At 49.1% G+C, this 26,640-nt stretch overlaps 9 protein-coding genes across 9 annotated transcripts; 4 read left to right on the top strand and 5 right to left on the bottom strand.

The window, feature by feature from the left end:
* Positions 1-160: 160 nt before the first annotated feature.
* On the top strand, positions 161-2,059 carry K444DRAFT_643839 (Metallo-dependent hydrolase; the record flags this gene model as incomplete). Its single annotated transcript, XM_024884898.1, has 4 exons — positions 161-906; positions 953-1,332; positions 1,387-1,777; positions 1,825-2,059. 4 exons carry the CDS (start codon positions 161-163, stop codon positions 2,057-2,059), a joined length of 1,752 nt encoding a protein of 583 aa, XP_024736073.1.
* Positions 2,060-3,373: 1,314 nt separating this feature from the next.
* Positions 3,374-4,738, top strand: K444DRAFT_530970 (uncharacterized protein; the record flags this gene model as incomplete). The annotated part of the gene is made up of 1 exon (XM_024874942.1): positions 3,374-4,738. The coding sequence occupies one exon, from the start codon at positions 3,374-3,376 to the stop codon at positions 4,736-4,738; it is 1,365 nt and encodes a 454-aa protein (XP_024736072.1).
* Positions 4,739-5,709: 971 nt separating this feature from the next.
* Positions 5,710-8,822, top strand: K444DRAFT_664301 (uncharacterized protein). The gene is made up of 2 exons (XM_024886941.1): positions 5,710-6,244; positions 6,295-8,822. The coding sequence occupies exons 1-2, from the start codon at positions 6,035-6,037 to the stop codon at positions 8,383-8,385; spliced, it is 2,301 nt and encodes a 766-aa protein (XP_024736071.1). The 5' UTR covers positions 5,710-6,034; the 3' UTR covers positions 8,386-8,822.
* Positions 8,823-9,062: 240 nt separating this feature from the next.
* K444DRAFT_591281 (uncharacterized protein) lies at positions 9,063-11,245 on the top strand. Its single transcript, XM_024878183.1, has 2 exons — positions 9,063-9,180; positions 9,320-11,245. The coding sequence occupies exons 1-2, from the start codon at positions 9,116-9,118 to the stop codon at positions 10,872-10,874; spliced, it is 1,620 nt and encodes a 539-aa protein (XP_024736070.1). The 5' UTR covers positions 9,063-9,115; the 3' UTR covers positions 10,875-11,245.
* A 113-nt stretch (positions 11,246-11,358) lies between these two features.
* K444DRAFT_725154 (uncharacterized protein) lies at positions 11,359-13,167 on the bottom strand (the record flags this gene model as incomplete). The annotated part of the gene is made up of 4 exons (XM_024888642.1): positions 11,359-12,066; positions 12,121-12,733; positions 12,775-12,816; positions 13,147-13,167. 4 exons carry the CDS (start codon positions 13,165-13,167, stop codon positions 11,528-11,530), a joined length of 1,215 nt encoding a protein of 404 aa, XP_024736069.1. The 3' UTR covers positions 11,359-11,527.
* Positions 13,168-13,261: 94 nt separating this feature from the next.
* On the bottom strand, positions 13,262-15,537 carry K444DRAFT_653334 (MFS general substrate transporter; the record flags this gene model as incomplete). Its single annotated transcript, XM_024885871.1, has 6 exons — positions 13,262-14,570; positions 14,619-14,687; positions 14,740-14,856; positions 14,907-15,030; positions 15,079-15,232; positions 15,347-15,537. The coding sequence occupies 6 exons, from the start codon at positions 15,535-15,537 to the stop codon at positions 13,534-13,536; spliced, it is 1,692 nt and encodes a 563-aa protein (XP_024736068.1). The 3' UTR covers positions 13,262-13,533.
* Positions 15,538-17,887: 2,350 nt separating this feature from the next.
* On the bottom strand, positions 17,888-19,391 carry K444DRAFT_426105 (putative mannose-1-phosphate guanyltransferase). Its single transcript, XM_024872738.1, has 3 exons — positions 19,284-19,391; positions 18,943-19,227; positions 17,888-18,876 (listed from the first exon to the last, which is right to left on the bottom strand). Exons 2-3 carry the CDS (start codon positions 19,042-19,044, stop codon positions 17,980-17,982), a joined length of 999 nt encoding a protein of 332 aa, XP_024736067.1. The 5' UTR covers positions 19,045-19,227; positions 19,284-19,391; the 3' UTR covers positions 17,888-17,979.
* A 1,339-nt stretch (positions 19,392-20,730) lies between these two features.
* Positions 20,731-21,393, bottom strand: K444DRAFT_530864 (uncharacterized protein; the record flags this gene model as incomplete). Its single annotated transcript, XM_024874928.1, has 2 exons — positions 20,731-21,062; positions 21,363-21,393. The coding sequence occupies 2 exons, from the start codon at positions 21,391-21,393 to the stop codon at positions 20,731-20,733; spliced, it is 363 nt and encodes a 120-aa protein (XP_024736066.1).
* A 2,565-nt stretch (positions 21,394-23,958) lies between these two features.
* On the bottom strand, positions 23,959-25,761 carry K444DRAFT_530931 (CaaX farnesyltransferas-like protein beta subunit Ram1; the record flags this gene model as incomplete). Its single annotated transcript, XM_024874935.1, has 5 exons — positions 23,959-24,223; positions 24,278-24,577; positions 24,633-24,750; positions 24,799-24,926; positions 24,980-25,761. The coding sequence occupies 5 exons, from the start codon at positions 25,759-25,761 to the stop codon at positions 23,959-23,961; spliced, it is 1,593 nt and encodes a 530-aa protein (XP_024736065.1).
* Between the last annotated feature and the right edge of the window lie 879 nt (positions 25,762-26,640).

Genomic DNA, 26,640 nt, shown 5'->3' with positions numbered 1-26,640 from the left:
AACCGATCCGCAAGCGTAGGCATAGTTGCCATACGTGAAGAAGGCTGATGGAATGGGCGTTCTTTGTTCCACAGCCGTTGATAAAGACGGTGACGATCCACCGATGGAGAGCAAGGCTCAAGCTCAATTTCATCCTCAATCTTCGCGCCGACTGCGTAAGATGCCTCAGTCGTCAAGACCTGCAACAAGATCACAGCAGAACTGGCGAGCGCTCATTAGTAATCGCGATTTCGAGACTCCGGCAGCGTACAGCAAGGCTTTAGGGGAGCTCCAGGCGGCGGAAAAGGCTATCGCGTTTGATGCTGAGATCACGGCGGCCTCGTCAAATATTGAAAAGCAGGCTGCTGCTCTTGTCCGGAAAATCAAAGCGTATGATTGGGAGCATACGTATGGGCCACTGCGCGAAGCGCATACCGGAAAAAGAACGGAGGGGGAGCACTTCCTGGGCAATGTGGACCTTATCAACAAGACCGAGCTGATGAAGGTTGCGAAACGGATGCCAAAGGGCGCACATCTTCATATCCATTTCAACGCTTGCCTTCCAGCCCGATTCTTGATACAACAAGCACGGGACATTGATGCCATGTACATCCGGAGCACTCTTCCGCTGACCACGGACCAAAACATGGAGGCGTGCCGGATCTCATTTATGGTGATGACTCTGGACGAGGCTACTCATGCGAAAGATCCCGATGGGATCGAAACGTATGTACCATTGGGCGATGTCTGGGACGAGAATTACGTTCCCAACAGGTGGATGCCATACAAGAAGTTTCAACGCCAGTTCGAATACACGGATGAGAGAGGACACATTCTGAGGAAAACGCACGGAGCTGAGACTTGGCTCGAGAGAAAGATGATCATTTCGGAGGAAGAGGCCCATAATGCTCACCAGTCTAGTAAAGGGTGAGTCACGTGCCTCGAATATGTCAAATTCAGCTAACAAGTCCAGAATTTGGGAGAAATTCAATCACCGGACTCAGATGATGAAAGGTCTGTTTGCTTACGAATCAGCGTTTCGGAATTATACCCAAGCAGTTATCAAGGACTTCGTGAAAGACAACATTCAGTACGCTGAGATCCGTCCGAACTTTATGAGCACCAATTCGCTGAAAACGGACGATGGCAAAGGATCCATCGGAAACGAAGGTATCATGAAAATCATAGATGAGGAACTTCGAAAAACTATGGATCAGATTACCAAGAAAGGCGACTACTTTGGAGGCATGAAAGTCATCTACTGTACACCGCGCTCATTTCGGAACCAACAAATAGAGGTTGCGCTAGACGAGTGCATAGACTTGAAGAAGAAGTACACGGATCTCATCTGTGGTAAGCAAACGTATTTGGTCGGGTCCGTCGATTCATAGACTAATGGCCTCGCAGGTTTCGATCTTGTTGGCCACGAAGAGATGGGCAACGAGCTCCGTCACTTTATTCCTGAATTTCTTGAGTTCCGCAAGAAGTGCAAAGCACAGAATTTAGATATCCCATTTCTATTTCACTGCGGCGAAACCCTTGAAGTTGGCGACAAGTGCGATGGTAATCTCTTCGATGCTGTGCTACTCAACTCTAAACGGATTGGCCACGGCTACGCGATCGCGAGGCATCCGATGTTGATGGATATATTCAAGGAGAAAAACATTGCAATCGAGACTTGCCCAATCTCGAATGAGATCCTGGGGCTTACTTCCACCATTGCTGGGCACCACTTACCTATTCTACTGGCAAATGACGTACCTTGCACCATCAACAGCGACAATGCTACATTTTACAAGTGAGTATTTTGCCGCCTTCGAAGAATTGAGTTTTAATATCAACTAGATCGTCTCTATCTCATGATTTCTATCAGAGTATGATTGGCTCAGAAGCAATGACTTTACAAGGCTGGAAGCAGCTCGCCAAATGGAGTCTCGAGCACAGCTGCATGAATCCAGAAGAATTGGCGGCAGTGACAGCCGAGTGGACAAGGAGGTGGAAAGAGTTTTGCCAGTGGATTGTCGACGAGTATGGTCCTAAATTTCAGGACTATGAATTACCGACAGGCCCTCGGCATTGACAATCAAAGAGTCGACTTTGATGATTTAACCTTTAGGGAGACTTCTGCCTATGACCCCTCTATATGGCCAGTAATGTCCTCCAGATTTGGGCATGGCCGCAAGCAGCTCAGCTGTGACAGCGGGTGATGAGTTCAAAGCCAGAAAGCGAAGTTAACAGATTTCTACAGTGATAGGAGCAGGGGCAATTGAGGATACCCAGGAAGGAGGATTCTGGCGTTTGGCGTACGAGATGAAGGCGTAAAAGTACCCGAGAGGCGGTGGGTGGCATGCGCGCTTGTCGAGCTTGTGGAATAAATGATTGTACAGACTTCTCTGAACATTAGCTAGTCAACAAGCTTTTGTATTCTCTGGATTATGGTACTGGTACCTCGAAGCTAGTCATTATGCTTCTGCTGGCCCCCTTGTCAGTATGCCCTATTGAATCAGAGAATATGAAATATTGGGAAACAACCTAGAAAAATCCTTTCCTTGAGAGGCCCTTTTTGGGATGAAACACAATATCCTCTCCTGGTGGACATAAAAAGTGGCACTAAATGTACCAAGTCCAGTGGGACAATAACTTCTCAAGGTTTCCATTCCCACCAGTTCTATTTAGGACATAAATACCGGCACGAATTCTCATTGTCCTCAGTCACAGTTGGACGATGATCTGAACATTGAGAAGAGAAGACACGAATATTCTGAAGCTTTCGGATTTATGAAGTGTTTGAATGTACAAAGCTTCTGTGAGCATGAGGATTTTCGCAGGGATCTTTTCTCCAATGAAATTATGACCTCCTTTATTCTGGTAACGAACGCTCTGTACTTCGTCCAAACCTTCACCCCCAATACAACCCCCTGTGTTGTCGCGGCCCCTTAAAGACGCATTAAACAATTCCTTTTGAGGAAGCCATGCATTTCGCCCCTCAATCGTGGTTGGCCCGATCGATCACCACGTCTCTGAGCTGTGGCTGATTTCTCTTGGCAGCGCGTCTGTGCAAAGATGCCAGAACGACAACAAATCTCTCTCCCTATTCTGGGTGAATGAGCTACACGGCTATCCAACTTCTCGACAACGTGTCTTATCATCTCCATTCGCTCGTTGGTGAAGCCAGAGACAGCCAAACCTACACTCTTTGATCGCCACCGAGACAAAGCTCCTCAAGGCTTCACCCCAAAGCACCGAGGGACGAGCTTGCATGACCGCAAATCTTATCTCAAAGACCTCACCAGCAACACGAAAACCTGCGACGATACAAGTGGGCCCAAAGAGTCGAGATCTCAAGACCGACACACATACTTGACGTCAGGGCTGAAAAGTGGAAAGGCTCAACATGGGGATAAAAGATTGGTTCCCCCATGGGGAAAATCAGAATCATGACGGGTGGAGATTGGATATCGTTTCTCTTTTGGCGGTCATCGGCGAGAGTTCGATGGAATCACACTCGCAAGCTCTCACATCCTCGTGGACCTGCATACTGCCTCGAATCATCCCCGCTCCCCAAGCTCTACTGAAGCCATCCCGCCCTACTCGAATGCCACAGGTTAATGCTGCTGTTGTCGGGGTACATAATGGAACACTTGTTCAAACACTCAACTACTTCCCCAACATTCTACATCCAATCGAGGACTTCCCAGCATTCGCCTTCAAAGTCCTCAGGATCACCCACGCACCTAATGAACTTTTACCACCGACCCCGGCTGCAGGTTTAGACAAGGCGAAAGAGTCGTCCACTTCCAACGGCGTAGACCTGGGAATGATAGAGAGTGGGAATACACCTCCTCTTCCCAGACAATCAACTATCAGCACAATCAGGGACAGGCTCTCCATAGACAAAAAGAAGCCCCGTGTGCCACCTCAATCACTCTCACCCCTCAATATATTATCGGTATTGTCATTTCTCTGGACAATTGGTCTCATCATATGGGCAAGATTTCTGAACGACGGTACGGCCATCGTTGCTCTTGCGACAATCTCTTGTGCATCGTCAATTGTTGGTTATGCCTCGTGGTGGTCGCCGGTTCTGATGAAACGAACTTTTAAATCAAAAGTCCCTGCAGGGGATGTCATTATCCGAAATCGGGAGGGCGCCTTTCTACTCGTCAAATGCAACGAAGATGTGACGCGAGAGTTATACATTGGAACAGAAGAATGTCAATATTATGTGGGGACGCAGTTGTACCGGATTCTTGTCGGAATTGGAACATTCCTGCTCATGGTATCAGTCGTTCTGTTAGGAAATTGCAACTTTGCCATGCAAGCTGCCATTGGTGCATCCTACATTGTTCTCAACGGGGCTTTCTGGGGATCTTCTCTGATCAACAAACACAGTTTCTGGGATCTCTCGAACTACAAAGTCGAGGATGTTACACCGAAAGACGCTGCAGATGCCCATCTCGAGCAAGAGGATACTGTTGAAGGTAGGCCGAGCTTTACACGGACGCTATGGTACGCTATCAGGGAGACCAAGAAGATTGGATGGGTAAAGAGAGGTGGTGCAGCACCTAACACGGACGAATGGGACGAATGGCTCAAGCTTGCTGAGCAAAATGCTACTGATGGAAATAACGGCTGGAATGCAGTGGAAATACGAGAGACTGTCGTTGGCGTGGCAGAATCAACGCCTCGGCGTGCAGCTGAGGATGCCGCCCCTCAACATGTGCCGGCTTATGAGATCCCCCCTCCAGACAAGCGATAAGGAGGCGTCTGCAATAATTCGAGTTTGAGCCCTGTTGTATTATATCTTTGAGCATTTGTTGCCGATTCATAATTGAATTTAATGGCATTAATAATTCTATAAAGTTGTCTTGATCGTTTAGCTTGTGAAGTCCACCCGTGCTCTACTAATTAATTCACAGACTTCACAGGTGCCCCCGAGAAAACCAATACTCGTTCGTATTCATTATCTTCAGATGGCTGTGAATTTCGACATAATTAACTTGACCAATGTACCGAATTAATCTCAGAGATTCAGCTAAGCCATGAGACATCCTAAATATTGGTCAAGGAAGTAGAGATTAGGTAAACAGCTCGCAAAGCAACGATGACAAGAGGAACGGGAAGTGAAGCCGGAGTGAAGCTTGAAAGTGATCTCCGGAAGCAGCTTTATGATTTCGAATAACAAAAATCGACCCTATCTAGCCGGTTAACGTTTACTAGCAGCCTGGGCCTTTGTTAGTTTCTAACTGGCAGTGCAGTACCACGGATGTCAGCAATAAGTAGGTATCTTCGGCGCACCGCCTGTGGGCCTGTGGGACTAGGATTTGCTTGGTCATACAAACTCGACGGTACACTCAGTTACATGAACAGTAAAACAGGCTTATGGGTTCATTGTCGGCCCAGGAGAGACCACTGGGCACCCCTTCTTTTCTTTCGCCATCTTTTTTGCTTCGTTGTGTGCTTGATTTTAAAGACGTAGCTCTAGTATATATGGTTGAGAAATCTTTTGCTCAAATTTTTTCCAGTTCGAACTTAGCGAGACCAATGCAAACGAAGGTACCTAAGCGAGCTAATACAATGAGAAATATTTGAATTGTGAGGAGGGAAAAGTTGAAGCCGTGATGTTGGCGCTTCTTTCGCGCTTACGGCGTGTATTAGCGGCGATCCCCGCTTTGCCCGAATAGTAAGGTAACCTGCAGCTCCCAACCTGTCCAACTTTTTAATGAGACACCACATCCCAGCAGTCAGCATCTCCTGCAGAGATCCAGAACATCCAGCAAGTCATTCTTTTAGCGCTATGAATCTAAGGACCTGGCGAAAATTCCGGCGTACAATCGAGCAAACCCTGTGAACCCATTTTCGCGGGGCTCATTACGAAATCTTAAAATTCGTTGAGCGCAGGTCTACCGGTAGAAGCAGCACACCACCCGGTTTTCCTACGAATTCCGGCCAGGTCAACAGAACTCATCCGCTTGGCCGACCACTGGTTTTCGCTTAGAACGAGCATATCTACAACTTTCTCTCACTCCTCGTCTTCCTGAATTCGAGCGACAAGATGGCGAAGGACGGAGAAATTCACGAGCATATACCCCACAAGACGGAGCACAAGGAGCAGAATCCCATGTCGAATTGGGTATACGATGTTTTTCTATGGACCTTCTCAATCCTAGTGGATTTGTTCTTTCGAGAAGTACATCCACGAGGATCATGGAAAGTCCCTCGCCGAGGCCCTTTAATCTTTGTGGCTGCCCCGCATGCCAATCAGGTATGAGACAGATGGTCGGAAGAGGTTATACATTGCTAATCTATCTCTAGTTTATTGACCCTCTTATTCTTATGCGAACTCTGCGTACCGAGTGCCACCGACGCGCTACGTTTCTTATTGCTGCAAAGTCCATGAACCGATGGTTGATAGGATGGGGTGCACGGAAGGTCGGCGCAGTGCCAGTTGGACGAGCTCTTGATATGGTCAAGCCGGGACCAGGCACTATCTATCTACCAGATCCTATCAACGACCCTCTTCTTATTCGCGGAGTTGGCACAAAATTTGATGATGGCAAGCTGGTCCAGATTGGTGGCTTACTGGTTCTCCCGAGCGTCAATGGAACCGCGGCGAACGCTGAAATTGCGGAAATCATAAGCGCCGAAGAGATCAAGCTGAAGAAGCCATTCAAGAGTAAGGCTGCCATGATACAGATGACAGGCCGGGATGATGTGGACCACAGTGGGAAATTCACAGATCAGAGTGTCAAGGGAACCAAGGCAGGATTCGGAGGTTCGATTTACAAAGTTGCCCCAAAGGTCGACCAAACTCAGGTCTATGATGCTGTCTTCGACCGTCTCAGTGCTGGTGGCGCAGTTGGCATCTTTCCTGAAGGTGGAAGCCATGATCGAACAGAATTGCTTCCTCTCAAGGCTGGTGTTGCAATCATGGCACTTGGCGCTTTAGCAGCAAATCCTGACTGCGGACTGAAAATTGTTCCCTGCGGCATGAACTACTTCCATGCGCACAAATTCAGATCTCGGGCTGTGATTGAGTTTGGAAACCCTATCGAAGTGCCGGAAGAACTGGTTGAACTCTATAGGAATGGAGAACGAAGAGAGGCCGTCAGTCAATTGCTAGATACAGTCTACCAAGCTCTCGTTGCAGTCACAGTCACAAGCCCGGATTACGATACCCTAATGCTTATTCAGGCAGCTCGCAGGCTGTACAACCCAACTGGCAAAAAGCTCCCTCTTCCAATGGTCGTGGAGCTGAACAGAAGATTGGTTAAAGGATACACGCATTACAAAGATGACCCCAGGATCGTTTCGTTGAAAAAGTCGGTCACTGCTTACAACAAGCAATTGCGTTACCTGAACCTTCGAGACCATCAAGTCGAATACGCCAAATTCTCTATTCCGAAAGTTATCTTCCTACTTTTTTATCGACTGGGGAAGATCTCCGTGCTTTCCGTTGGTGTAATTCCTGGTTTGGTACTCTTCGCCCCGGTCTTTGTGGCGTCCAAGATCATCAGCATCAAAAAGTCCCGCGAAGCTCTTGCCGCGTCAACAGTTAAGCTGCAAGGTCGAGACGTTATGGCAACGTGGAAACTACTCGTCGCTCTTGCATTTGCGCCCATTTTGTACAACTTCTACACCGCCTTGCTGACTTACTGGACCTATCGGAATCGAGTCCAAGGCTATGTACCGGACTGGGTGCCACTTTGGGCAGTGGTTATCTTTGGATACATTTTCTTCCCAACAATTACGTTTGCTGCTCTCCGTTTTGGCGAAGTTGGCATGGACATCGTGAAGTCTCTGCGACCACTTGTCCTTTCTCTTAATCCCAGCTCCAGCAACACCATTCACAAACTTCGAAAACGACGAGCTGAACTAAGTGCCGAAGTCACCGATGTCATCAACACATTGGGCCCAGAAATGTTCCCCGATTTCGACGCTGCCAGAATCGTGGCTGATCCTTTCCGAGTTGATGGCGCTGCTAGCCCGTCGTCACCCACACATGGAGGATTCCATCGTAGAGATAGTAGTCACTCTGGCATCTCCGAAGCCGAAACTCCTCCTCAGTTCCGCAGGATAAACACCAACGCATCAATAGGTGGTGGATCTAGCATGAGTGGACACTTACCCAGGAACGAGTCTTTCAAGAATCTAGGAAATATTGCACTCTTTGCCACGCCCAGGAGTAGAAGCCGAAGTAGTAGCAGTGGTGGAGCAGTGGGGTCAGCGGGGTTCTCATTGAAGAGTTTCAGCACTTTGGACACCAAAGCTAGTTTTGACGAGGTCAGCATGAAGATTAGGGGAGCAATGCGAGAGAGAGGCCAGATACGGAGACGACAGAGTGAGGAGGCTAGAGATGAGGAAGATGGCAACGATAGCGATGGGGAGGAGAGGAAGGACGTCTAGGATACTACGGGCTTTGGTGCAGGTTTGCGAGCAGCTGGATTTGTGGTTGTGTTACCTTTGATTTTATGTAGCGTAGGCGTTCGGATAATACCACAGGCAATTTTTCGATTCTCGCACGCACTTATTGGTCTTTTGGTAACAAATAGTATAACTTCTCGCCGTGGATACAAGGAGCAACACCAATTTTCATTGTCCTCGGTCCAAGTTGGACAATGATCCGAACTTTTGAGAAGAGAAGAGGTGAATATTCTAGAGCTTCCGAGATTTTCGAAACACTATTGAATATTCGAGAGCTCCTAAGAGCATCAGGGGGGGTAGCAGTCGAATTGTCCTACTGTGCATTTAGCAAGTTACAAACTAGATTCAATATTTAAGAAAAGGGTCTTTGGATCACATGATAAAATAGGATAGTCCAAGGGGAGTTTCAAATAGTCCGTTAAAGCCAGAACAATCATACAGATCATTCTTCTACATAATAGAGAGAGTATCGAAGATGGATGGGGCTACGTCAACTCTGTGATCAAACTTCTGATCATCGGCCAGGCCACGAGACCGGAAATTCCCCTGGCCAAATCGGGGAAGGCCCGGTGATGGCCCATTTGGCATTCGCTAGCTTTTGCTAGGTACCCTTGCCCCTGTCAAGAAAGTTGGGAACTTCAAAAACCATGTCCTGACGACCATTGCTTCTCACAACAACCAATTCTCTTCCAAACCCAAACCCACTGGCAAGATGGGGCTACCACCTTGGGAGACCAGCGACAGTCAGCTGTTTGCACTGGTCACAGGCGCAAATAGGTAAGAATAATGGCGTTATCTTTCACGATCTCCACAGCCCCCAGCCCAACCACACTTCGTAGCTGGTTCTCCTTTCTTCAAGTTCTCGAGTTCTGCTGAAGTCCAATGAATGCGCAAAACAGTGTTAATAGCTTCACAGTGGTTTAGGGTACTCAGCTGCTGCAAGGCTCATGGATGAGTTCCTCATCTCCCCCTCGACGTCCCCGAACAAGCACCTCATCTTGATTCTGTGCACCCGCTCTCCCATGAAGACTCGATTTACCATTTCCCGTCTTCGAGGCCACCTGAGAAAGCAAGCCGAGTATTCCGAATTTGCGACAAAACAACGCGCGAAACTAAATGCTCAAGGAGTCGAGTACAATTGGATGGAGACGGTGCAAAGGGTACACTTCTTAGGCGTTGAAGCTGATCTCTGCGATCTCAAGAGTGTGTACGCATTGGCGGATAGACTCGTGAATGGTACTGTGGGTAGTCCAGATGCGACTACTATGGATGGACTCAGGCTTCCCCATGGTTCGCCCGGCACACAGAGCTTTTCTGAAGGCGTGGAACAAGATCGGTGGGCTTTGAGCCAGAAACCCGGATCGACCGGTGCGCAGAGGTCCTGGGGCTGGGGATTGAGCGGGATACGGCTTCCAAGATTGGATGTCATCATCATGAGTGCTGGAATTGGAGCCTGGATAGGTGTTGATTGGCCTACTGCAATACGACTCGTGTTGACCGACCTTAAGCAGGCACTGACTTATCCAATTTTCAAAGTGGCCAAATCTGGCGGTGTGGTGAAACGCCAGTCGACTTATCAATCGACCAAGCCAGACGAAGCTACACAGTCGTTGGTCTCGGAGCAAGAAAGTCCTGATGAGCCACCTCTGGGGGAAGTGTTTTGTTCAAACGTATTCGGTCACTACATCCTTGCTCACGAATTAACGCCGCTCCTGTCCAAGCCGGTTTCTCCTTCGTCCAAAGTTGGAGGAAAGATCGTATGGATTGGGAGTATTGAAGGACTTCCTGAGCATTTCTCCCTCGATGATATGCAGGGTCTCAAAACTTCAGCGCCGTACGAAAGCTCAAAACGACTAGTTGACTTACTTGCTATAACCTCAGAACTGCCTTCAGTCAAGCGCATTGCAGATCCATACTTCGACAGTTCAAATACCGTGACGGCCGCCAAATCTCACAACGAAACCCGGCAGAACGGCCAAACAGGCTCGGTGAAACCTAAGATGTATGTGACACATCCTGGTGTCTTTGTGTCAGACATCTTTCCCCTCCACGCTATCTTGTCGATGATCTTCCTCTGGTTTGCCTACATTGCAAGATGGTTTGGAAGCCCGTGGCATACAATCTATCCTTACGAAGGGGCCTGTTCTGCTGTCTGGGTAGCTCTCTTGGACAGTGATGAGCTTGAGAAAATGGAAGGACAAGGACAGAGGAAGTCGAAGTGGGGCTCAGCAACCGATATCCGGGGATCAGAGCGGGTCATGATGACAGAGATCCCAGGTTGGGGCTGGAATGGCGAGATAGAGAACTCAGTGGATGAGGCTAGGAGGAAGGGCCGAAGGAGAAATGCGGTAGATCCCACAAAGGAAGCGAAGGAGGATTTTGAAATCATGGGAGGAAAGTGTTGGGCGAAGATGGAGGAGTTGAGGAAGGAATGGGAGGGTATTCTGGGTGTCTGGGACAAGCTTAAGTGACGCTTCTTCATAATGTTTAACGATTGTGCGAGTACCTTAATACTGAGAGTTGGTAAGGGAGAAGTCGTCGATTAAGCTCCCAAAACTAATCATGATTCATTCCCCATATCGTTCGTCTGCATTTGCTCCTCATCTCGTGCATGGCAAGCTCCATTTTTCCAACACCGACCCAATTTTCTTGTCGGTGTGGGACAATAAATGAAAATCTCGTCTTCTATAGGTACTGGAAAAGAGTCTAAAGACCATCGTCCCACAATGTTGGGAAAATTGGCTCCGGTTCAGGAAAGCCTTCAAGGCGTGATTGTATATGGCCATGAAGGCGAGATCGATGTCCTACAGATTTAGAACATCGAGAGGTTGGCACTGAGTTGTACGGTTTTAAAATTTTCATTGAGAAAAAGAGTTTATTTGCCTTGCCGTTATCCCAGAGAACTACAAGTCCTAGCTCCGCCAATGTGTATTTCGAGAAAAAGGAAAGTGAGGAGGCTCCACAACCTTGAAAAGTCCACCAGAAGCTTCGTTGGCAAAAAAAGAGAGTTCAGTCGCCTATGCCGCCCATCCAAGACAAGTCAAGTCAAAGCCCGTGCCCGTGCCTATTTCACAAAAGCAAAATGAATAGGTTCCACGGCGGCCAAAAGCTCACCAGAAACAAACTAATCGGAATCAGAATAACAACGTTGAGCTGCCTTCTTTCTCTCCTGCTGCTCCCACATGAACGAGGACATGATTGATAGCCGACCCATGAAGGAGAAGTACCAAGTGTTGCGCTGATGCTGGATGCGGCAACCTTTGCCCCAATCCTCGTTCATACTGTGCATCCAATAGTCCTTGTCAATATCTCCAGTCCTGGGAGTAGAAATGTTCATACAGTCGAGACACAATCCTTGCCAATAGTTGAGGATCTTGGACCGAGTCTTGGCAATGTGGGCACCACGGAGCTTCTTTGTACAGGACAAGCAAGCACCTTCGGGAATGACACACTTCCATTGTACGAAGCCGGGACTGTCGATTATCGTGTGGTTGGATCTGGTGTGCATGGTGTGGAGTGGCCAGATCTTGGTCATCTTAACGCCCTTAAGGTATTCCCAAAGCGACTTCTCCTTCACTGAACAATTACAAAACTCATCAAGAGGATCAAAGAGGCCCTTGATGATCTCCTTTCTCATGCTGCCCTTAGCCGCGTTGATTTGTTCTATCAATGTTCAGTTAGAGCTGGAACAATTCACAAAGACCGAGGCAAACTCACGAATGACCCTGCCTTCGACATGGAGCTGCCAATGACGACTCGGGTTTTCCTCCTCAATGTGTCCCGTACAAATATGCGCAAGAGTCTTGGTGATGTAGGCGAAAGCGACGGGATGATCGAGAGCTTGGGCGGGATAGAGAAGCTCCTTGAGGTCGTCGGTTTCGAGGTTCTTCTTATCAAGGCGAGACCAATACGTCGCAAACCAGGGGTTCAGCTCCTCAAGGTGGAAGAAGTACTTTCTAGAAAGCGCGATCGCGTTCCATATCTCCACTCTCTCAATCTCATACGAACCATCGCCAATATTACCATGCAAGACGCGGAACCACAATTCAAGACTGTGAACCGTATCTTCATGGAGCTCAATAAAGTTGCTGCCAGCCTCCTTGAAGGGTCCGCTAAGCATCGTCTTGAGGGTAGTGGAGTTGTTCATCAAGACCTGACGGGAAACCTTCATCAATGCGGTCCTCAGGATATGATGGCGGCCGCGACCATCGGTAGTGGTGAAGTCGTACTCGATCACCTTGATCGTCAGATCGCCTGCCGGGTCGATCTCATAGTATCCGGCGTCCTGTTTAGAGTCAAAGGTGAATTCCAAGCGGTGCCGGCCAGGGGGCTTGCAATGGGGTCAGACATGATGCCGTCGCGATGACTTACTATCCGGAGTTCTGTTGGGTTGTTTGGTATGTTGATTATCTTCTGTCAGACACGGTGTTGTCCAGAAGAGGTTGTTGGAAGATGGATGTGGAAGGGAAGGAGAAGTTCCCGAGAAGGGTTGAGGGCGACTTTTATGCTCGTGGGAAGCGAAATCAAATGGTCCTATGACAGAGTGTTTTCGAGTGAATTGTTGGTTCACCTTTGAGTGGATATGTCGGTCTTGAATGCTTCAGCTTTGAGTACTTCACCTCTTGACGCCTTGTTCGGATTCAATGGGAAGAATCACCCACAGTCCCAGCTGAGCTCTTACTCTGGGACAATGCATCTTCAGCCTCTTATTCGCATCTTTGGGGCGCTGAACCCTCCACTTACTCGTTCAATGTTCGAGGTCATTGGGAGAGATTGAACGAAACCTAGCATCCATGGTCAATTTTACTGATCACTGTCACAAAGGCTAATTCGAACATCAGACGGGCACTTTTCAAATGCTCAACCGAATTGCGGTACATTCAAGCCGCGAATTTAGTCCACTGCTACAGCTTTCTGATTTCAACTCTTGTCAACAGCAAAGCTCTCACCTAGCCATCAGCCACTTATGCCACTTGTAACACGCCTCTGTACGGCACATTTCGCTCTTCACTTGCCGAGCCTCATGTGCACAGCACAGGAGGATCACCCAAAACATAAACACACCGGCTTTTCACCTCTCACTTGCGCACCTTTCATCCAAGGTATTCAACAGATCAACATAGAAACACCCTATTTCTTCTCCAGGTCAGTAGCCTTCTTCTGTTCCTCCTTAGCTCTCAGCCTTTCCTTCCTCTCCTTCCTCTCCTTCCTCCACCCCTCTCCATAAAACCACTCAACAACCAACAATGGGCTCAAAACTGCCGTGATTCCAGCAAACAAAGCGAACGTCGGTCCGGGTCCAATCGCGTCAATCACAAGCTGAACTACAGCAACACCAGCGGCCCCAACGGAACAACGCATCAGATTGTTCACCGCAGTGGCTGACGCCGAAGCTCCAGGGTACAGGTCAATGACGAGAGCACTGTTGAAACTGAAGACTGCAGTTGCCGTGTAGGCGATGAAGAATTGCAAGACCAGCGGGATGGTTATGATATTAAGTGGGAGGGAGAAGCCATAAAGAGCTACCGTGAGGACGAAAATCACGATGATCCACCAGATATTTCTGAGACGTGATTTCTCGATTGGAAAATCGACGAGCTCTTTCTTGTTCAGGGGTGTGTCGGCTGGGATACCTTTTGCTTGGCGGTATTGTCGTTCAACGGTCTTGTAGTCGTGGTCCATGAGATACCCAGTTAAATAGGAACCTGCCACGCAGCCTGCTCCGTTCGGCAGGAAGACCAATCCAACTTGCAGATCATTGAGATTAAATCGACCTTGGAAGAGGGCGGTTGTGCTTGATGTGACCATGCTCCAAACCGTGTATACAATCGAGCCGAAGAACAGAGTAATGAATACGTCTTTTTCCAATAAAAATTTGAGCGGCGCTACGATGCTGGAGATCGTGATGTTCTTCATAGGTGTATTATCTCGATCCAGCAACTCATCAGGAGGTGGCGAGAAGGAGTAGATGAGCGGTCGATGGATTGATGTTAGTCTGATCGTCCCGTTGCCTGCAATGCTTCGGAGAGTTTCAGGGAGCAATAGGAGAATTAGGAGCAGCGTGAGGGCGCCGAGACCGAACAAGAACCAGAAGATTGCATGGAAACCAAGGTAATTGGAGATAATGCCACCGAAGACGGGCCCTACAGATTGACCCATCATACGAACTAATGACGGCTTAGTAGAAATTCGGTACATGAGATGCGTCAACTTACTGCCTCCAAATATCCCGATAAGTCCACCGCGCTCACGGGCAGTAGTAATGTCTCCGATCACTCCAGCGCCTGACATCTGCTGTCAGTAATAACCTCCATAATTATGAGGTCTCACACTCACCAACTGAAATAGTAGCAGCACTTCCCGCAGCTTGAATGCCACGGAAAACCATCAGAGTAACAAAGTTGTTGCTAAAGGCAAGTCCTATATTTGCTGCAAGATAAACAATGAAAGTACCTGGAGGCATGTCAACACTTGACACATTAGACTCAGAACCCTAAACTTACCAATGAACGTGATCCTTCGCCCTTTGGTGTCTGAGAGCGGCCCCCAGAAGGAGGGAGCCAGTCCCTGAACTATCATGTATACAGTGATAGTTAGACTGACTAGCGACAAGCTCACGTTGAGATCCTATATTTTGTTAGGCAACGACTCAAAAGCTTGGACGCGCGTACCGACCTTCGAGATTTGACCCAAAGCTGGAAAGTAAATGTTACTTGAGAGTGGTGAGAAGAGCCCTGCAAGAGACACAATATACACCATCTGCTTTTTCTTTGCGAGAGAGAACACATGGTATGGAGGCTCTGGAAGTTTCTTTTCAAGACTGTATATACTGGTTGAGGAGGAATGTTGTTCATATGATGGTGAGTCTGGAGGACTACCATAATCGCTATCATCCTCTAGTTCAGTCCTTCGCTGTGCTCGACTGCCTCTTGGACTTTCGAACCTGTTGAAGTCGGCAAACAACAGGACGCTCTGTCTATTCCATCCCGATGGTCGAGGTGGAGCCGTTTGGCGGCGATGATTGAGTGGACGAGGATAGGGCATGCTCCGTTGTTGCTCGAACATGGGTTGATTGACCAACGACGAGAGTGATGTGGCATCATAGGTAGGAGGAGGTCGAGGAATGGAGAACATGATTGCTAGTGTACCAAGATCAACAAGGCCACCAACTGCGAAAAGGAGTGGGAATCACAGGGCCTGCTGTGTACAAAGATAGTCTAAACTTCGCTGAAGGGACGCCACAAGAAAAGTTGTAGAAGAAACACGGACTCGCTCGGAAAGGAAGATACGATGCCAGAGGCACCGGAAGAGGTTTATACGCTCATCAATGGATGCAGATCATATCTCGGCGGAGCAACAAAGATAGCGAGATGAGTATTCCGAACCAACCATTGTCATGGACAACGCTGTTGAAAGTTGTTGAAGAGAAAAGACTCACTGCAGTGAAGAATTAAGAGCTCGTTAGAACTCGCGTGTCTCCCAAGAATAGCCAACTGGCAGTTTGAGGTTCCTTGACCTGAATGCCCAGACCTCATGAGTTCGCCAGAGCCCCAATGGGATGAGTCTAGTGACATTTTGAGAAAGTACACTTGACGTTCTGAAATGGACATAAGAATCCCTGCCTGTTCGTCACCGATACAAACCATTCGCCCAGAGCACTTGCTCCCTTGGCAGAGCACCCCTTGGAGATATCGGGAAAAGGATCTACCGCAGCCGAATTCGGGTTAAAAGAACACAGAGGGGCGTTCCGCAAGCATCACGGGCTCTGCAGCGTAACAAGAAACAAAGTTGCGGCTCTTGGCAGCTCTAGTGCCGATTTAAGGAAACGGATTGCTGAGATAGCGGAGGCTGAGACGCCTGCCAAGATCTGATAGCTCTCTTTTTTGTTTCTTGGTGACTATCCGATCATCAATCTATTCGCTCGTTTGTGCATAGACCCGGCACGCCCAGACGCCGCGTCTCGTAGTGTGTCGGTACTCGAGCTCAGAATACTTGAAACCGGTTCGCTTCAGGTGCCGAAATCTTATCGAGACATCAGATTGTCTTATAGACTGTCACTTGCCAAGAAACTATAAGAACCAACAAAGTCCTCAGCTCGGAGTCGAGACAGAGTGAGGATGGGCGCCGGGGTCCTCGGACTGACAAGTGGATATGTTGAGAGTCAACCATGGCCGTAGATGACGACGCTGATCCGACTTCTGATCGGGAGGCCAAAAGCAGGGGAATCCTATCTTCAAAGATCAATCGGTCCTCATCTGTAGTTCGATGATAGTTGACTGATGGCGTGGAGCGAGACGGTTGTTTGGGTCGAGGGTTGTTAGTGGTTAAAGAGAGACAATGAGAAACACTCGGGAAGGAACTTTCATATCGACAGCGGGATCACGTGTGAAAGGGGTCTTGGCTCCATACTCAACCAAAAAGAACTTCCAAGCAGACAAAGAGAAGTTAAGTGCTATTAAGGATGCGTACAATCTGGCTCCATTCATGATTGAGGTTTGAACAAAAAATCTATAAGCTCACGACAAAAGAAGCTTGAATCGACATCACGTGCAGCTGATGAAACCTTTTGCACTCACTGGATTTGGACCCCAGTTCACGGTAGAATCCAAAGTGAGTATTAAAACTGATTGATCATTGGATGTACCGGCATATGCGCGTACAACTTGCGTCAGCAACACATCTCAATCGTACTTCTGCAGGGCCTTCTAGAAGATGTCACTGCCCCTGATGATCTTCGAAGCGCTCCTCTTAAAAACTCCGAGCCACTGAGATATTCTCCGCTAGGAGAATTTCAGTCACACATGCCATCCAGGTCTGTCAATTTATCACGCTTCAATATTCCCATGGAGTTTTGTCCCTGATTGTTTTAGGCACATTCAATGATCATCAACTTAAATCCGGTTTGACACTTCCCCTTCCAAATCCCATCAATACGGTTCATACTCACCCTTACACCCCACCCCCCTTCGAACGCCACTGTTACTCTACCTTGTTCTTAAAACCCTCAGGAGCTTTGGTTCGGCTCTATTTCGAAACCTGGCCTCCATCCAATGATAGCTCTCTCATTACCAACCAGCTTTCGCCCCTGAGTTTCTCACTTTCTCATCCCATCTCAACTCACTCTCATCCCATTACCTCAACTCACTCTCATTTCATCGTCTAAACAAGTGTCTCGAATCCATGAGGAATTATTATCTAGTATTATAAGCATTTACAACAAAAAAGCAAGGCATGAAGAACGTCTTTCATTCCACCTGCCAACCCAACAAAACAACAACGACCCAGAGTTTTGTCCTTGTCAGCGCTGTTAATCCCATATGCATGCGTGCAAAGCCCACCACATCCGCTCGCTTCAGACCAATTTGAAGCGAGCTTGCCAAAGACGCCGTGCATGCAAACCCATCAATGACAACTATTCTGCCTCGCGGAACGAAAAAGAGAAGAGAGTAGAGAATGCAAATGCCATGCTGCTAATCCACACATAGATACGACTGGCTGGCAACCCGTTGCACAGATCCCAGGTCACCACTCTCCAAGCCGAGATGTCAAAATTCCTTCCAAAAGCCTTCTCTATGCTTACATTATGATGGCTGGCACATCGACGTTGACTTTGATGCTCTTGTGTGGCAGGATGCTTCCTCCATTGACATAGATCTCATCTCCGATTGTGACGTCGTCGCCTAGCACACTGACATTCTCCAATCGAGCCCATTTTCCGACTGTCGAGTTCCAGCCGACGATGGTGCTCTTTACCCAAGCATGGTCCTTGACCTTGGATCCTGCCAACAGCACGCATCGTTGGAGACGGACACCATCGCCGACGATCACATCTGGACCAATGGTAACATTGGGGCCGATTCTGCAGTTCCGGCCAATCTTGGCAGAGGGGTCAATCAAGACGTTTCCACCGTGTACATAGGAGGTATTGGGGGATGTGAGAAGCTTGGAGCCCTTCTTTGTGAGAGAGGAGAGATAGAGGCAGGTTCCCGATAGAAAATCCTTGGGTTGTCCGACATCCATCCAGAATCCTTCCAAATCGAATGAGTGTAATTGTCCATCTTTGCAGATTGCGGGGAAAGTTTCTTGCTCAATGGATGTAGGGCGTAATTCGATTCGCTTCAATACACTGGGGTTCAGGATGTAGATACCAGCATTGATACGATTTCCTACGAATTCGACGGGCTTCTCGACGAATCGGTCAATCCGCGAGTGGTGGCTGGGCTTGTGGACGACCACACCGTATTTCGACGGCTCTTCAACTTTTGTGACAACGATCGTTCCCTCGTCACCGTGCTTCTTGTGGAAAGCTGCGAGGTCCGCAAATGGGTATTCGCAGATAACGTCGGAGTTTAGGACAAAGAATGGAGTATTATCCTTTCCGAGGATTTCTTCCGCGAGTTTAAGGGGTCCAGCTGTACCTAGAGGCTCGGTTTCGACCGAGAAGGTGATCTTAATGTTGAATCTGGTGGCATACTGTCGTGGACGACCAATCAGTATTTGCAGAGCTTCCCATCCCATTGATTCGAATGTGCAACTCACGTCTGCCAAAAATTTCTCCATAATCTCAGGTCGGTAGTTAACAGCCAGAACGATATCTGTGACTCCAGCAGCCGCTAGCGCTTCAATTTGGTGTAGTATCATGGGCTTGTTGCCGAATTCGACCAACGGCTTCGGGAGGGTGAGTGTCTATTGGTTTATCAGTCGCTGAATGCATTGTCGAAGCTCAAGGTATCCGCGCGAGTGTTTGGGCTCCATGTTGATGGGAGGAGGGAAAACGCACGAGGGGTCGCAATCTAGTGCCGAAGCCACCGACAAGAATAAGAGCTATACACCATGTCAGCAGATGCTCCATGGCCGTGGAAAGAGTATTCTGGGCTCACCCTTCATCTTCAAAGAATGTAGAGATTTGTGTTGTGACGATGTTGTGTTTCGAGGTTGAATAGCTCAATCAGGAGGGAATGGAAAATTAGGATTGCTGGGGGGTCAGAATGTGCGATTCGGACTCCGAGATCAGAGATGGTCGGAATGGAAAAGGGAAGTGGTCGTAGAAAGTTTCGAGTTCTCGCTGTTTCTTGAAGGACACCTGTCGCGCTGAAAACGGGTCGACGAGGTTCAAAAAATCTCGTTTAGCATCGGCGCTGGCCCAGAAAGGGGTTGCTAGCGCTGTCAGGGGCGAAATGAAATCTATTTGGGGGCGCGATGCTGCGTACGGAGGTAATTCCGTTTGTGTTCACGTTCTGGATCAATTGAACGAGAGCTCTCGAGTATGAGCTGCGGGTATTAATGAACAGCAAACGGCCGACAAATCTGAATCTTGGAATTCGGAAATGAGGTGCCTGCCAAATGTTCCCCCAGAGTCCACAGCAAGCAAGATCGCGACATTGTCAGGTGGTTCCGGGGAACACTTCGGTGGAAGTGGAAGTGGAAGTGGAAGGGTAAGACGGTGAGTGCAACTTCCAAATGTGTCATTTTTCTGTTCAATTCGCGGTTCACCGCCTAGAGCCCCTCATTCCCTTTCGTGGGGTGCGTTTTACGTTGCTGCTTGCTTTTTCTTGGATTTCTCGTAAACTCCATCACGAGCTTCGCAGGAAAAGTGGCAGTGCGGGTTCACGGGGAGGCCACGCCACACCCGCCCCCGTCAACCCAACTTCCGTTTCCCCACTCGCCGTTGGATCTTGGGTCACTCACGGGATTTCCCCCCTATAAAACACCCGGTATTAAGGAGTGGAGTGACAACCTTCATGGGTATCTCAAAAGTACTTTTATTTCGTCAGGTCATTTATCATAAGTCCATCCATCCATTATGCCAAATTTAAAAGCATCCGCTTTGCCAAATCCTTCCTTTCATAAACAAGAGATTCGTGATATCATCGAAACGACTGCAACGCTGCCGCCACGCTTGCTAAATGCAGAAAGTTGATGAGAAAGAGAATCTTCAAGCCGCCGCCTTGGAACACGCCTGACTTTGCAGTTGCAAAATCGAAAAAAAGCCACTCCGTAAAGACAGTCTGGTGAGTTGCCTCGGATATCCAAGCGGATGGTTCTGTAAATCCCACACCGCAATCATAGTCTTGGGAGGTGTATGAAAGAAAGAAAGTCATTCGTCATTATCTTGTCGTCAATCGTGGATGGATGGTGAGTCGTGAAGTCGTCAAGCAAATTTTTTCGCATCGTCGCCGGGTTTTGTCTTTGTCGAAATCGTTTCTCATATATCTGCTCGTCCGGGTGTTATTCTCGGGCAAGGCAGGAATTCGTGGCCGAGATGTAGGCCTGTGGTTCCGCCAGCTATTTCTTGGCTGTTCGGGAGACGTATCAGTTCAGCTTCCTCTATTCCGAGGACGTTGTGGAACTGGAACTGCTGAGATTGACAGAATGGCTGCGACCACCATGTCGGTGGTGTCTCCTGTGTCGGCCACTGTGCTCATTCGCAGGCAGTCCCTGAACAACGCCATTGCGTGCCAGCATACCTCCATTCACGGAAAAGTTCCTACAAACCATGAATGCCCGCATGGCTGCGTTCTCCTGAGCCAGTCCATCGGATTCGTACGCGAGATCAGTTTGGTACTCTCGCCCATTGACAAGCACTAAACAGGTGTAGCCCGACGAGCTCCTGTACGTCTCGTATAGGGGATCACGCCAACCTCGACGTCGACACAGACCTGCCCAGCATGTCAGTGGTAGTCCCGGGAAGGGTTGTTGTGCAGATCAGGGCTCCAAATATAGGAAAGTGTGGGGGTGTAAGAGAACACGACGATGAACATCCACGCATCAAGATGCAAGACTAGCAATCGGAGTCATTCGCCACTTAGGCGGCACGAAAAGGAGAGAGCAAACATGCTTGAAGGCTTTAGCTCCTTTCCTGCAGGATCTTGGAGACACGAGGAAGCCCAAGGAGAAATTCGGATGAAACAATCCAGAGGCTTGGAAAACTTTATTCCCGAAGCAGTGGATCAACGTACTCTCCAGATATGCCATGTAGAAGCCACCCATTGTATCGTTTCAAGAAGTATCGATGTCACAATTGACCAGATCCTTTTCAGGAACAAGTCCGTCACTCGTGGATGGTGTGGTAGAACAATCCCGTCGATACCAGGGTTTTTTTGACAGACAACGCCCAAGAAGTGTCGCGTTGTCGATGCAATTGAGCCCAATGCCGCAGTGCGCAAGGAAGAATGCACACAGTCAATGAAGTGTATGTGAATACAGTGATGTGTGGACGACGTCGTGGTGTTGAAGAGTAGGGCTGACGGATAGTGTGTGTTGTCTAGGGGGTTTGTGCAGGACTTTCGTCCATCAACGGCGAGACATGTGTGATTTATTGCAGAGTTCATGTTAGTGCGGGACAGGGATTATAGATTGGCCTCCTGTGGAGGGTTTCAAGCGCTGTTGAGATAGGACGAAGGGTTGAACCAGATGCAAGTCATGATGCGGCTCTTTAGGTGTGACCCATATGATGTGTTGTCGTAGGTCGTTGCCAGTCGATGAACCTCGAGAGATTAGGCAACTCCACCACAACATGGGAACGCATACTAGGCGATGATCTCTGATGGGCTAGAAGTGTCAATTCGCCGTTCTGAGGTCCGTCTGCAGCTACTGAACTGTCGATGCAGCAGTGGTGGCAAAAGGCTCAACACCCGCCCATAGGTTTCGGGCAAATTTTCAGTCCTTTGCAGAAAGCACAAACCAGGTCTTGGCCCCATCTGAACGCAACCTCAAATAAATGCTGCTGCTGTTTCGACGGAGATCCACGGGGCTGGCCGCTAATGCACATAAATCGATGGCACCATGGTTAGATGCAAGGAAAACGTCAGAAAATGAGGACTGCTAGCCCAGGGACACGATCCTCAATGCTGAATAGGGACCGGAATAGCCACATTTAGGACCGTTTCACTGGCTAAAGTGCCAGGGTAGATAAGTGGCACCTTTGCCCCGCACTACAACGGTGTTGCTGTGCATAGGAGAATCGCGACGAGCGACGCGTTTGACGCCGGATGGTTGGAGTACAACTTGACACGAAGTCGGTGAGCCCTTCAATGCATAAACAGTGGCTGGACCGCCGACCAGCTTGATCATCAGAGATCCGTCTGTACAATCTGCTCGAGCAGTGCGCGCCGCTGTGGGAAGGGAAGGGAATGGCAAGAAAGCGCGAGGCAACCAACCCTGCGGACGACTAGCCTGCCGTATGCAATGATGAGCTGGCAGTGCGCTTGACGTCTTAAGCAGTAAGGCCACATGCCGTGCAAATTGAAAGAGGTATACGCCATAGTATATTAAACAATGCCAGACGTGCTGGAACAGCGAGGGCTTCTGGGGACAAAACCGCCTGCTTGGTTTGACCCCGCGATGTCGTTGATGGTATGGGAAAAAGCAAATACAACTGAAGTACTCAAGGCCGCTGAGACTCCTCGGACGCCCCTAGCCGCCGACCACCATGTATGTACCTGACCTGAATGCTGTTGTTTCCGATGACCCCAGAATTGACAGCCGAGCAAGGCCGTTCGGGCCAGTTCGGCTTCGCTGCAATCCCTCGTTGGAGATGCATTGTCCTATCGCCAGAAGAGGCATCTCAGGAAGGCCGTTCTTTGGGCGTCTCCGGATCGCTGGCATCGGGCAGGGGTCTCCCATTCGCAGAGACGTAGATGCTCTGCAGTAGCGGAGGTGCATGCAGCAACTAGGCTGGAACGACACGCTGAACTGCAGAAAAGCACGAAGTCCCAGCACTTGGTTCTGGAGTCACGATCATGTCTCAGAACAACCGAAGTTACTTCTTGGGATTGCTGCATACCTCGCCGTCTGTCTTGCGGACACCGAGTTGCGCTGATGTTGTACGAGTATGCTGCATCCAATTGACGTCAGGCATTTTTGGAGGATGATTTGCAGATGAACGAGGTGGTGCGCGGCCGCTGTGCTGTCCGTGCTCTCTGAGCATGATTTGAATTTCAGAATGCGAACCATGAATGCGAACCACAAACCACTGCGTGGTATGCAAAGTCGAGCTGTCGTGCCTTCGTGTGTAGGCAACGCGAGGTGATCACGTGTCCCCCCTTATTGTTGGATTAAGCTCTTGCCCTCGAGTTATGTCTGAAGGTAGTCACGTTTCGATGTACCAACCCAATCCTTGCACTATCGATCGAGCCAGTACCTCCTCGACAGACCTTCTTTGCCTTTAGCAGCACAACCACTTTGCAATCACCAATCATAAACCTCCGCACCGGAGAAACTACAATCGTCCTCTGGTAGGGCTGTGCCGCCTGGTGGCATTTCAAGCGGATAAGAGTTTGGGCTGCCATGGGTGTTCAGGGTGTTCGATCACCGTTACACAGCACACCTAAAACCTTATCAATGCACTCATTTACTGCTTTCTGATCTAAAGGAGGGTTGGGATCATCCTCCAGCGTCGGTCACACCGTCGAAACATGCATCCTTTTTGCTCCAATCCGACAATGCCTTCACCAACATCTCGACTCCAACTCCCCGCAATTCCGATACTGCAACGCCAAAACCATACATCATGTTGTGTCGACAGTGTAGGAGCGTGCTCACCCTCGGTCAACGCTAAAAGCCCCCCTTGGATGCGAAGTACGCGCGTGTCTCTTCAGCGGCACCTTCAGGTATCACAAATACCGGGTGGAGTGTTCCCACTCGGTCTCCCTCGTTATATATCTGTTCTTCTCCAACAAAAGGCTCGCAGGTCCATTGATAAGGAGAGGCCAGATTCCCGCTTGTCTCAGTTTTCGTTTCTGTGGTGTTGAAGTGCCATTTGTGCTGTGCAGAGCTGAGACCCGCGAGAACATAGCATGTATGGTAAGAATCAGATGAGCTTGTTCTCTGTTAATACTTAGACCAAAGATCAGAACATGAGGTATATACGCACTGACTCGGCTTATCTCTTAGTCCTCCTCGCCTTGTCCGATCCTGGCAGCAACAAAGGATGTATCTGATTAGACCCTCCCGACTGTAGAGACTTCCAAGAGACTTTGTAGCTGCCGGTCGAGGTCCTCCCGCAAAGCTGCGAAAGGGCCCGTCAAGGCAAGCTTCTAATAGAGGCCAACAACTGCCCACCCAGTGACTGTAGCAGCCATCTACTAGTTTATTTGTACGGCCAGAAAAGCCCCCTTCTGGTGCGTATTGTCGGGCCGAGAGCCAAGACATGAGGCGGGGTACGTCGATATATCTTTGTGAAAGATATTAGCAGTCACATAATTAAATTAGTGCTTAAGAAAACTTACTTGGGAATCATTACATGTGGATCACCCAGTATGCATAGGCATGCCAAAGCGCAGAAAGCATAAGCTCCATGAGCCTCAACATCTGGAAGTCCAGAGAAGCCACCTTCAAAAGTTTGACCTAAGGAAATTAGGACAAAATTTCATCCTTCATAGAGTGGCCACCTACATCTCCTAACCCACTCAGCCAAACCCGTCAAGAGAATTGCGCCTTCACCTGACCAAGCTGGGGAGTCACGCGGAAGTTCCAGGGGTAGGTCGAGAAGGGTGATAATTACTGCAGCACAATACGCACCTCTATAGTCTGGTAAGTGTCCGCATGAGAGATGCCAAGTATTCTGAGCTCATACCTGATGTCTTCTTCACCTCCGACAGACACCTGGAAGCCACCATCCAGCTGTTTCAATGCACCAAGCCACTTCCACATTGCTCTTCGGTCGATGATATCCAGGGCTTCTTTCCCTCCGACGATGGCCAACGCCAGCACAATAGCGTATGTTGGTGCAAGATGCGACATCTGACCATTACCTCCGCCAAATCCTCCGGTTGCATTTTGTATGGGTCGGACAGTAGAGATGAGGGGTTCCCGATATTGGGAAACATCTTCTCCGAGCGCAGAAAGGCCAGCCAGTGCCCAGTAGAACATCCACGGTCTGCTTGCATCAGCAGCAACATAGGGAGCAGGTAGCTTTTTCAAGCTCTTATGTAAGAACTGAATGTGGCGTTTCCTCTCCAAATGTGGAACTCCATAGTCATTGTATATAGCTCCTGGTTCCAACCCAGATAGAAAAGGGAGGCATTCTTGAATCGTTTCTTCCTGAATCTGTGATGATTGCGTGTTGAGTAAGTCCCGGATGTACGGCAGAGATGTGAAGAGGTCGGGAACCATGCTTGCACGAGCTGTTTTTGTTGACATGGTAGCAAGTCTTGGAGAGCTGAGGACGAACTCCACAGCCTCCTCTCCACCTACGGAAGAGGGTCCTGCAAGATAAGGCTGCCGATACTGCGTGTCACCGTGAAGTGATTCTTCCACAGATCTTGAGGCTGAAGACGAGGGATCTGAGCCCGTCATTGCTCGCCTTTTGAAGACAACCCTATGGCGGTGCTTCTGTCCCTTGATGAGAAATTGCATGTGCGGCTCTTTTCGCCAGCGATGACATTGATTCGCTGGCAGCCTGCTTCACATTACTGTTGCAAATTCTTTCAGGATCATGTCACGTTACGAGGACGTTGTGGCTCGTGTGGCAAAGCCATTTCTCGCTTAAGGAGCTCGTGGCAAAGAGGGGCTGGGGCACGAAAGGAGGGGTTCACAACGTTTAACCTTGCTTCTTCCCATCCGCCAAAAATCGTCCCCAAAGCCTCGACCGATTAGAAACACCATGCACAAGAGATTCTGTACATCTTCTCCCGACGGGCGCACGTTTCGAATTACATTGCGAATACACCAAGCTGCTGCATCCGCCGCAGCCGCGATTGCCAGCCAGGCCCAGGTCAACGACCCCACCAAGGGATTTCTTATCGTTTCCGAGGTCGATAAGCAGCGGGCTTCAGAGCAAGCAAAGCTTTCAGCCGTTAGAGATCATACCCGGGCCAGGACGTATGGCAGTCAGCAAGAACGTCACACAGATTCAGGATTCATAGCCTCGATATGAAAGTTTCAGTCCGGGCTGCGAGCTGAGCCCGTCTCATGCGAGGAATCTGCCGGTATGCGCTGATTGCAGCACATTGACGGACTCGTCCAATGGAAACAATTCGTATATCTCAAGCCGCTGCGGGTGGCCATTTTACACCAGGACTGCATGAATATTGACATGCAGCTCGTTAATAGATCCGGCTGGAGAACATCACCCAACTGGGCGTGAGAGTGGGCGAGAGTGGCGAGTTGCACTGGAGTCCGGCTCGTCGCGTCGATCAGGAGGAGAGGATATCGGCGAAGCCACGGGGGAGAAATTGGATGCTTTTGAAATGAAACGAGAGTCCGGAGAAGCAGAGGGGCAGCGAACCGACTCGC

This window comes from Hyaloscypha bicolor, assembly GCF_002865645.1.
Source record: "Hyaloscypha bicolor E unplaced genomic scaffold K444scaffold_87, whole genome shotgun sequence".
NCBI classification, from domain to species: domain Eukaryota; kingdom Fungi; phylum Ascomycota; class Leotiomycetes; order Helotiales; family Hyaloscyphaceae; genus Hyaloscypha; species Hyaloscypha bicolor.
Note: the sequence above shows the minus strand (reverse complement) of the source record. Positions and strands in the feature narration are given on the sequence as shown.

What these genes read in the sequence shown, in the direction of transcription:
- K444DRAFT_664301 (XM_024886941.1), top strand. Translation starts at nt 6,035, where the DNA reads ATGGCGAAGGACGGAGAAATTCACGAGCATATACCCCACAAGACGGAG. An exon ending in CTGCCCCGCATGCCAATCAG is followed by an intron (nt 6,245 to 6,294) that starts GTATGAGACAGA and finishes ATCTATCTCTAG; the next exon opens with TTTATTGACCCTCTTATTCT.
- K444DRAFT_591281 (XM_024878183.1), top strand. Translation starts at nt 9,116, where the DNA reads ATGGGGCTACCACCTTGGGAGACCAGCGACAGTCAGCTGTTTGCACTG. An exon ending in CTGGTCACAGGCGCAAATAG is followed by an intron (nt 9,181 to 9,319) that starts GTAAGAATAATG and finishes ATAGCTTCACAG; the next exon opens with TGGTTTAGGGTACTCAGCTG.
- K444DRAFT_426105 (XM_024872738.1), bottom strand. Translation starts at nt 19,044, where the DNA reads ATGATACTACACCAAATTGAAGCGCTAGCGGCTGCTGGAGTCACAGAT. An exon ending in TGGAGAAATTTTTGGCAGAC is followed by an intron (nt 18,877 to 18,942) that starts GTGAGTTGCACA and finishes CGTCCACGACAG; the next exon opens with TATGCCACCAGATTCAACAT.